Consider the following 11,599-nt stretch of genomic DNA (forward strand, 5'->3'; position numbering starts at 1 on the left):
CAGTGAACAGTGTGCAAGCCGAAGCAGGGTGAGGCATTGCCTCACTCGGGAAGCGCAAGAGGTCAGGGAGTTCTCTTTCCTAGTCAAAGAAAGGAGTGACAGACGACACCAGGAAAATTGGGTCACTCCCACCCTAATACTGCGCTTTTCCGACCGGCTTAAAAAACGGCGCACCAGGAGATTATATCCCACACCTGGCTCGGAGGGTCCTACGCCCACGGAGTCTCACTGATTCTTAGCACAGCAGTCTGAGATCAAACTGCAAGGTGGCAGCAAGGCTGGGGGAGGGGCGCCTGCCATTGCCCAGGCTTGCTTAGGTAAACAAAGCAGCCAGGAAGCTCAAACTGGGTGGAGCCTACCACAGCTCAAGGAGGCCTGCCTGCCTCTGTAGGCTCCACCTCTGTGGGCAGGGCACAGACAAACAAAAAGACAGCAGTAACCTCTGCAGACTTAAATGTCCCTGTCTGACAGCTTTGAAGAGAGCAGTGGTTCTCCCAGCACGCAGCTGGAGATCTGAGAACGGACAGACTGCCTCCTCAAGTGGGTCCCTGACCCCTGACCCCGGAGCAGCCTAACTGGGGGGCACCCCCCAGTAGGGGCAGACTGACACCTCACACAGCCGGGTACTCCTCTGAGACAAAACTTCCAGAGGAACGATCAGACAGCAGCATTCGCGGTTCACAAAAATCTGCTGTTCTGCAGCCACCGCTGCTGGTACCCAGGCAAACAGGGTCCGGAGTGGACCTCTAGCAAACTCCAACAGACCTGCAGCTGAGGGTCCTGTCTGTTAGAAGGAAAACTAACAAACAGAAAGGACATCCACACCAAAAACCCATCTGTACATCACCATCATCAAAGACCAAAAGTAGATAAAACCACAAAGATGGGGAGAAAACAGAACAGAAAAACTGGAAACTCTAAAAAGCAGAGCGCCTCTCCTCCTCCAAAGGAACGCAGCTCCTCACCAGCAACGGAACAAAGCTAGACAGAGAATGATTTTGACGAGTTGAGAGAAGAAGGCTTCAGACGATCAAACTACTCTGAGCTACAGGAGGAAATTCAAACCAAAGGCAAAGAAGTTGAAAACTTTGAAAAAAATTTAGATGAATGTATAACTAGAATAACCAATACAGAGAAGTGCTTAAAGGAGCTGATGAAGCTGAAAGCCAAGGCTCAAGAACTACATGAAGAATGCAGACGCCTCAGGAGCTGATGTGATCAACTGGAAGAAAGGGTATCAGTGATGGAAGATGAAATGAATGAAATGAAGCGAGAAGGGAAGTTTAGAGAAAAAAGAATAAAAAGAAATGAACAAAGCCTCCAAGAAATATGGGACTATGTGAAAAGACCAAATCTACATCTGATTGGTGTACCTGAAAGTGACGGGGAGAATGGAACCAAGTTGGAAAACACTCTGCAGGATATTATCCAGGAGAACTTCCCCAATCTAGCAAGGCAGGCCAACATTCAGATTCAGGAAATACAGAGAATGCCACAAAGATACTCCTCGAGAAGAGCAACTCCAAGACACATAATTGTCAGATTCACCAAAGTTGAAATGAAGGAAAAAATGTTAAGGACAGCCAGAGAGAAAGGTCGGGTTACCCACAAAGGGAAGCCCATCAGACTAACAGCGGATCTCTCAGCAGAAACTCTACAAGCCAGAAGAGAGTGGGGACCAATATTCAACATTCTTAAAGAAAAGAATTTTCAGCCCAGAATTTCATATCCAGCCAAACTAAGCTTCATAAGTGAAGGAGAAATAAAATACTTTACAGAGAAGCAAATGCTGAGAGATTTTGTCACCACCAGGCCTGCCCTAAAAGAGCTCCTGAAGGAAGCACTAAACATAGAAAGGAACAACCGGTACCAGCCACTGCAAAATCATGCCAAATTGTAAAGACCATCGAGGCTAGGAAGAAACGGCATCAACTAATGAGCAAAATAACCAGCTAACTTCATAATGACAGGATCAAATTCACACATAACAATATTAACTTTAAATGTAAATGGACTAAATGCTCCAATTAAAAGACATAGCCTGGCAAATTGGATAAAGAGTCAAGACCCATCAGTGTGCTGTATGCAGGAAACCCATCTCACATGCAGAGACACACATAGGCTCAAAATAAAAGGATGAAGGAAGATCTACCAAGCAAATGGAAAACAAAAAAAGGCAGGGGTTGCAATCCTAGTCTCTGATAAAACAGACTTTAAACCAACAAAGATCAAAAGAGACAAAGAAGGCCATTACATAATGGTAAAGGGATCAATTCAACAAGAAGAGCTAACTATCCTAAATATATATGCATCCAATACAGGAGCACCCAGATTCATAAAGCAAGTCCTGAGTGACCTACAAAGAGACTTAGACTCCCACACAATAATAGTGGGAGACTTTAACACCCCACTGTCAACATTAGACAGATCAACGAGACAGAAAGTTAACAAGGATACCCAGGAATTGAACTCAGCTCTGCACCAAGCAGACCTAATAGACATCTACAGAACTCTCCACCCCAAATCAACAGAATATACATTTTTTTCAGCACCACACCACACCTATTCCAAAATTGACCACATAGTTGGAAGTAAAGCTCTCCTCAGCAAATGTAAAATATCAGAAAGTATAACAAACTGTCTCTCAGACCACAGTGCAATCAAACTAGAACTCAGGATTAAGAAACTCATCAAAACCGCTCAACTACATGGAGACTGAACAACCTGCTCCTGAATGACTACTGGGTACATAACGAAATGAAGGCAGAAATAAAGATGTTCTTTGAAACCAATGAGAACCAAGACACAACATACCAGAATCTCTGGGACACATTCAAAGCAGTGTGTAGAGGGAAATTTACAGCACTAAATGCCCACAAGAGAAAGCAGGAAAGATCCAAAATTGACACCCTAACATCACAATTAAAAGAACTAGAAAAGCAAGAGCAAACACATTCAAAAGCTAGCAGAAGGCAAGAAATAACTAAAATCAGAGCAGAACTGAAGGAAATAGAGACACGAAAACCCTTCCAAAAATTAATGAATTCAGGAGCTGGTTTTTTGAAAGGATCAACAAAATTGATAGACCGCTAGCAAGACTAATAAGAAAAGAGAGAAGAATAAAATAGACGCAATAAAAAATGATAAAGGGGATATCACCACCAATCCCACAAAAATACAAACTACCATCAGAGAATACTATGAACACCTCTACGCCAATAAACTAGAAAATCTAGAAGAAATGGATAAATTCCTCGACACATACACCCTCCCAAGACTAAACCAGGAAGAAGTTGACTCTCTGAATAGACCAATAACAGGATCTGAAATTGTGGCAATAATCAATAGCTTACCAACCAAAAAGAGTCCAGGACCAGATGGATTCACAGCCGAATTCTACCAGAGGTACAAGGAGGAACTGGTACCATTCCTTCTGAAACTATTTCAATCAATAGAAAAAGAGGGAATCCTCCCTAACTTATTTTATGAGGCCGGCATCATCCTGATACCAAAGCCAGGCAGAGACACAACCAAAAAAGAGAATTTTAGACCAATATCCCTGATGAACATTGGTGCAAAAATCCTAAATAAAATAGTGGCAAATCGAATCCAGCAGCACATCAAAAAGCTTATTCACTATGATCAAGTGGGCTTCATCCCTGGGATGCAAGGCTGGTTCAATATACTCAAATCAATAAATGTAATGCAGCATATAAACAGAACCAAAGACAAAAACCACATGATTATCTCAACAGATGCAGAAAAGGCCTTTGACAAAATTCAACAACACTTCATGCTAAAGACTCTCAATAAATTAGGTATTGATGGGACGTATCTCAAAATAGTAAGAGCTATCTATGACAAACCCACAGCCAATATCATACTGAATGGGCAAAAACTGGGAGCATTCCCTTGAAAACTGGCACAAGACACAGATGCCCTCTCTCACCACTCCTATTCAACATAGTGTTGGAAGTTCTAGCCAGGGCAATTAGGCAGGAGGAGGAAATCAAGGGTATTCAATTAGGAAAAGAGGAAGTCAAATTGTCCCTGTTTGCAGATGACGTGATTGTATATCTAGAAAACCCCATTGTCTCAGCCCAAAATCTCCTTAAGCTGATAAGCCACTTCAGCAAAGTCTCAGGATGCAAAATCAATGTACCAAAATCACAAGCATTCTTATACACCGATAACAGACAAACAGAGAGCCAAATCATGAATGAACTCCCATTCATGATTGCTTCAAAGAGAATAAAATACCTAGGAATCCAACTTACAAGGGATGTGAAGGACTTCTTCAAGGAGAACTACAAACCACTGCTCAATGAAATAAAAGAGGATACAAACAAATGGAAGAACATTCCATGCTCATGGGTAGGAAGAATCAATATCATGAAAATGGCCATACTGCCAAGGTAATTTATAGATTCAATGCCATCCCCATCAAGCTACCAATGACTTTCTTCACAGAATTGGAAAAAACTACTTTAAAGTTCATATGGAACCAAGAAAGAGCCTGCATCGCCAAGTCAATCCTAAGCCAAAAGAACAAAGCTGGAGGCATCACACTACCTGACTTCAAACTATACTACAAGGCTACAGTAACCAAAACAGCATGGTACTGGTACCAAAACAGAGATATAGATCAATGGAACAGAACAGAGCCCTCAGAAATAATGCCACATATCTACAAGTATCTGATCTTTGACAAACCTGACAAAAACAAGAAATGGGGAAAGGATTCCCTATTTAATAAATGGTGCTGGGAAAACTGGCTAGCCATATGTAGAAAGCTGAAACTGGATCCCTTCCTTACACCTTATACAAAAATTAATTCAAGATAGATTAAAGACTTAAATGTTAGACCTAAAACCACAAAAACCCTAGAAGAAAACCTAGGCAATACCATTCAGGACATAAGCATGGGCAAGGACTTCATGTCTAAAACACCAAAAGCAATGGCAACAAAAGCCAAAATTGACAAATGGGATCTAATGAAACTAAAGAGCTTCTGCACAGCAAAAGAAACTACCATCAGAGTGAACAGGCAACCTACAAAATGGGAGAAAATTTTCACAACCTACTCATCTGACAAAGAGCTGATATCCAGAATCTACAATGAACTCAAACAAATTTACAAGAAAAAAACAAACAACCCCATCAAAAAGTGGGCGAAGAACATGAACAGACACTTCTCAAAAGAAGACATTTATGCAGCCAAAAGACACATGAAAAAATGCTCACCATCACTGGCCATCAGAGAAATGCAAATCAAAACCACAATGAGATACCATCTCACACCAGTTAGAATGGCAATCATTAAAAAGTCAGGAAACAACAGGTGCTGGAGAGGATGTGGAGAAATAGGAACACTTTTACACTGTTGGTGGGACTGTAAACTAGTTCAACCCTTGTGGAAGTCAGTGTGGCGATTCCTCAGGGATCTAGAACCAGAAATACCATTTGACCCAGCCATCCCATTACTGGGTATATACCCAAAGGACTATAAATCACGCTGCTATAAAGACACATGCGCACGTATGTTTATCGCGGCGCTATTCACAATAGCAAAGACTTGGAACCAACCCAAATGTCCAACAATGATAGACTGGATTAAGAAAATGTGGCACATATACACCATGGAATACTATGCAGCCATAAAAAAGGATGAGTTCATGTCCTTTGTAGGGACATGGATGAAATTGGAAATCATCATTCTCAGTAAACTATTGCAAGAACAAAAAACCAAACACCGCATGTTCTCACTCATAGGTGGGAATTGAACAATGAGAACACATGGACACAGGAAGGGGAACATCACACTCTGGAGACTGTTGTGGGGTGGGGGGAGGGGGGAGGAATAACTTTAGGAGATATACCTAATGCTAAATGATGAGTTAATGGGTGCAGCATACCAGCATGGCACATGTATACATATGTAACTAACCTGCACATTGTGCACATGTACCCTAAAACTTAAAGTATAATAGTAAAAAAATACACACGTGATGCTTTCTGAAACGGCAAAAATAAATATGTGTATAGCAATTTCTTTGAAAAATACATGTTTACAAGGGCCTTTCATATCTTATCTTGTGTAATCCCCTTCACATGCCATAGGTGATGTTGTTGACCTTTTTTTATGAGGAAGAAACTGGGCCACAGACAGATGAAACAGTATGCTCAAAGTCACACCTCCAGGCCTGGCGCGGTGGCTCACGCCTGTAATCCCAGCACTTTGGGAGGCCGAGGTGGGCAGATCATGAGGTCAAGAAAACCAGACCATCCTGGCCAACACGGCAAAACCCCGTCTCTACCAAAAATACAAAAATTAGCTGGGCGTGGTGGCGCATGCCTGTAGTCCCAGCTACTCGGGCAGGAGAATCACTTGAACCTGGGAGGTGGAGGTTACAGTGAGCCAAGATCATTCCACTGCACTCCAGCCTGGTGACAGAGTGAGACTCCATCTCAAAAAAACGAAAAACGAAACAAAACAAAAAAAGTCACACCTCCAGTAAAAGAATGAATTCAGTTGCCCAAAGTCTGTGGTCTTTCTATAACCCTCATAACTATAACAGTAAAACTCCAGCCAAGGAAGACAAAGAGACCTTTGGAGACCAAAGAGAACTTTATTTAATTTGGGCATCCAGGCCCACAGCAGACTCATGCCCAAAATGGCTGCTGACTCTGACAAAGAAAGCAGGCTTGCTTATATGTCGTTTGAGGCAGGAAAACAAGGCAGGATACAGGTTTCAGGCAAAGACAGTAAATTATTTAACCCGTGACAATTCTGAGAAAACTTACAATTTAGTTATCTTGACCAGTCAATCTTGAAGCTAGACAGAGGTGGGGTAAGGTAAAACAGGAGTTACAGAAATATGTGGGGGTCTGGTGGCAGGCGAGCAGCTTGGAAGGTTGAGATAAGCTCGCAGCTGCAACTTGTTAGCAATGCTGGGAGGGGCTACTTAAATTTCTTAGCCTACATATAACTTCTAAGTAACCTATACTTAATGTTAACTATTACCTATGTTATCTTTATTATTTTAAACTTTATTATTACGTATTTTATTTTATTTTCCTTCCACATAACTTCCAAACTGTCTCCCAAATTCAGTCTAGTTGATTAGAGTAAGAAATTTCACTTTCAATATACAAGGATTGAAAGGACTTCATCTAACCTTAGGTAGAGGTTCCACTTAGTATCACCTCTAATCGATGGTCTGAAATACTAGACATAAGTAGAGTCTCTTTCCCATCAGCAATCTGACCAAGTGATACAGGACACTTAAAACGTGTTAAGCATTGAGACTGTGACATGCCTTCAATAATGTTGGCCTCAGTTTTAGAATTAACATGGAATCCTGTTACAGAAATGATATATATTATTGTGACAAGTACCACTGAAGCTCACAAAAGGAAAAGATAAAAAAATGACAAGCAACTGAGAAGAAACAAGCCTCTTAAAAGTAAAAGTACTTGACAAGTGGGAATTATCATACTTCTGTGGATGCAAAAGTTTGGTAGGCAGAGGTTAGCACAGTTTAATGTAACTTCCTGTGAGCTATCCTTTGCCTGAAAATATGGCTCTGATCCAATCTACAGCATTATCTTCCAAATCTCTTTTGATTTAGAAATTCTCCTTAATATTTTCATAGCTATATCTGAAAAGCACAGTTAATTCTTAAGACACTCAGGCTTACTATAATACTCTCATACTGTGAAATACAGAACTAATCTTGCTTCCTTCTCTTTTTAAATAGGCCCATTAGGCTCTCGTTCCCACTGTCATAAGATTCCACTTTGTCTCCCAGGTTCATACCTACACATGCCTCATTAAAATTCAACATGTGTTCAACTCCCAAAGACCTTAGTATTTGGATGAGAAATACTTGTTATATCCAAAAGAAAGACAGTACTTGAGAGAGAAAAAAGTTAAGCAAGGATCCCTGAGCGTTGATGGCTTTGTGATTTTTAATTTTTCCGCAGTTGTTTTGACTACCATTTGGAGAGCATTTCATTTCCAAGAAACACTATTTGCCAATTACTCCAGAGATCCTGTTAGAAAGGAGATGGGTGAAAATACCTCAGAGCAGTGGCACAAATGACCCATTCCCTTCTTATTTTTAGTGTTCATTAGTAATCATTTCTAGATTCTAGCATCTCTCTTATACCTGCCACTTAAATACATAACTGAAACCCTTAGTAATGATTGTCCTTTGGTGATCAATTTCAGCAGCAGTCACAAGGCATTTTAAATGAAAAGAGGCCCCATCCGCCCCTAAAGCGGCCCATCCGACAAGAAGGGACAACTGGAAGTCTTACCCTTGACAAAATGTATCTGGATGATGTAATAGAGAGCACAGTATTTCCATTTTTTCTCCATTGTCTTCTGAACACCTTACACCAGCATTTCCGTAATGATCACCAAGTCAATTGATGTTTTCAAGCAAACTCCAGCCACCCACTTCGTGCTAAAAAACCCGAAATCTACCACACACGCCTGGGTCTGTTTATCACTTGGCAAGCCCCCAGGAAATGAAACGTAGACAGGAAAGTAATGTGGTTCAGGACTGAGTATAACGTTCAACAGAACAATGTTGAAATTGTTCTCTGAAATCTGTATATCACCTTCTTTAAAAGACTTTTCAGTATCCAAAGAGTCTCTTATTCAGGATCTCTGTGTCAGTCAAGCTGCGTCTAAAATCCAAACAAAGGATATCACGCAGAGCAGTTGGCAATGTGCTTTTTATACATTTCTTTTCAAGAGCACAAAGTCATTTAACAAATGTGAGCTTGGTATCTTTCATAATAGTTTTTCTGTTCAATCTTAAGATATGTTTTCTTTCCAGAATTGCCCTGGGGTGAAAGAACAAAGAATTAACACATTTAATTTTCTTAAAATCTGAAAAGTAACAGGAAATAGTGTCAGCTATCAAACCAAATTTTATTGTCTCTCCTCTTGCAGGGAAATGCACATTTCCTGGGAGTGGAGGAGTGAGGGCTACTTTTCTACCCCTCGTCCGGGAAGACGAGGGAAGGTTGGAGGTCAGATAGGGAAGTCTCCCACCAGGTTGGCTGGAGGCCATTTTTGCTCACCACAGAAGAGCTTATCCATGCCTAAGCCAAAGCAAGGCAGTAACAATCAGACTCCAAAGGCAGAGAATTCCCACCTCAGTGAGCTATTAGGCTTATTACATCTGCCTAGTTACTTCTATTTACAGAGAACTGCAAACAGGTTTCAGGAAAATGACCCCTTGGTAAAAATGTCTGGCTATTCGTAGAACATGATGACTATTCCCTGCTATGATTCTCTGATTTAATTGTGTTAGTTTTTCAGCCTGAGATAAAATAGGCTGTCATCACCCTCCAACATTAAGAAAACCAGCATTAGGCTGAGGACTACTGTAAGTTTGATGGACAAAGAATAACTACGAATAAACATGTGTGTCTTCATACAACTGTATGAATGATTAAAATATCCTGTGACCCTAATCTCATTACTAGAATATACGTACCACCTAGCAAGACCAAAAACAAATGAAAAGGCCAATTGTAATCCTGAGATGGGAATTCTTTTCAGGTGAGGTGGAGATAATTTTCGTCAGGTTGTCATGTATACACCAATCTCTCCTATGCAAGGACTTGTGGGCAATATGGACGATGCTAAGACAGAAGGAAATGCTTTTGCCATTCAGGAGATTAAATTTAGTTGGGAGAATAGAGGTTTTCATGTAAATAAACAAGGGCGACTGTCTTCCTGGATTTCCAGATCACCCCCTATAACACCACTGCAAATACTTGCCATGATATTGCCATACTTATTCAGCATTCCTCAGCTAATGATTTCTTGCAGAATTTAGAAGATGTAGTTACTGCTTGCCTAGTCCAGTGCTCCCCAAACCTTTATTATCACCCCTTCCCAACTTCCCATGAGTTTCAGGTCACTGGGGATATTGGGTCAGGTAGTACTGACAGTGATTTTCCAGGGAAGACCTGGGAACTCAACGTCCTTGATAGAAGGGCAGGAAGAGACATAACTGCTCTGGGTAGCTTCATCTCTTCCCATTGCCCCTGGAAATTCTAGTAAATTGAAGTTTTATGAAGCATAGCAGCAAAAATAGTCCTGGAGATGCACTATGAAGATCCTGATTTGCACGTTGGTGTCCCTATTAAATCGGGACACATTACAAGCCTGGAGAAGAGATTCTATGATCTCATTCCATTTTTCATATTAAGAGGAATTTACCTAAGTAGAAACCAATTCAAATCTACATTTGTTGAATTCTCTAAGAACAATACCCTCTTTGGGGTGTTTAGATTTCTCCTATCTTTTATTGTATTAAAGTGAAACAATTGTTCCAAAAAAGTCTGTAAACTCAGAAACATGGAAATGGTCATTTATTTTCCAGTGCTACAGACTTACTTTCAGTAAAATTCTTGCCTCTCGTTGGGGTTGGGCTACCTGAGCCATGCATTTAGTGGCTATACGGCAAATCTGTCCTCTGGGTATTGTTCAGGGCTTAGTTAATGATTCTTATATCTAGAAACTTCTATGGCCTGAAGCCATCAGATTTGATTAATTTTTCTTTGGGATCCATACAGGTTCTGAAAGTATAACAATTTCAAATGCATGGCCACAGAATATTAACTGAACACTTACACTTCGGGTGTCCTGCAGCTGCAAGGCCCAGACACCAGCCCCTCCATGGCTGTTTGCATGCAGCAGGTGGCAGCAACACTCCGCAGACTGCATGGCTATCCCGGGTGATGGGAATTGCCCCCACCGCCTTTTAATCCTGGTAATATTTTCTAAAGGCTCTTTCAGCATGGGGATAGACAGGCGTTCTCTATACTTAAAAATAACTCTTCTATGGAAGTCATGTCAATCTCTTCTATTATCCTCCCTACCCACCATATCCCAATTGCACAGGGTTTCTTCTGCCTTATAGTCTGCTGCACATAAGGAGAAAACAGAAGCAAGTCAGTTTCACACACAAAAAGAAATCGTGATCTTCTTGAACTGCAGACGCAAATTCAATTATTTACAAAGAGAAGCAGGAACACACATTATTTCTGCTAAAGGCAAGCCATGATTGTATGTTTCGGACAAACTTTTTAAATGCTCTAGCTAAACACACTCAACGAGAAAAGGACATTTTCAGAAACAGGAAGTTGAGCAAAAGGTAAACTTACTTTCGTGGTTTTCATAATGGTTAACTCAAATATTACTTACTTATCTTTAAACACTTACTAAAAATAAAAATGGGGAGTGCTATACTTTTGCATGTTTTCCAAAATGCTTAGAAAACATGATGGTTAAGGTTTCAGTTAATTAAAAAATACTTACTGTATGTCAATTCTTAAGGGATTACTGAAGAGGCATAGTTCTAGATAATTTTAAAATACCAAAGATAAAACACAACCCTCAGTCTTAAGGCAGTTACCATTTAGCTGGGAGGAAGCATCCATGTGTACCAAAAAAGTCAAGTAGCATAAAGCACAGCCCAAATGAGAAGGTAGGGCAGGACTTTAGCAAAGGGGGAGTTATCTTAGGGGTTGAGTGGGCCAAGAGCATATGAAGTGTGGAATCTAAACTTGG

General features: G+C 40.7%; 1 protein-coding gene across 1 annotated transcript in view; it reads right to left on the minus strand.

Moving 5' to 3' along the window:
* Positions 1-8,513, minus strand: part of CD96 (CD96 molecule) — a 110,583-nt gene extending 102,070 nt beyond the window's left edge. Inside the window, exon 1 of the mRNA XM_003776170.5 lies at positions 8,323-8,513. Within this exon, the coding sequence (XP_003776218.4) occupies positions 8,323-8,383 (61 nt within the window). The 5' untranslated portion in view covers positions 8,384-8,513. The remainder of the gene's footprint in view (positions 1-8,322) is intronic.
* Positions 8,514-11,599: the final 3,086 nt, after the last annotated feature.

The sequence above is a fragment of the Pongo abelii genome, chromosome 2 (assembly GCF_028885655.2).
Source record: "Pongo abelii isolate AG06213 chromosome 2, NHGRI_mPonAbe1-v2.0_pri, whole genome shotgun sequence".
Taxonomy (NCBI): Eukaryota; Metazoa; Chordata; class Mammalia; order Primates; family Hominidae; genus Pongo; species Pongo abelii.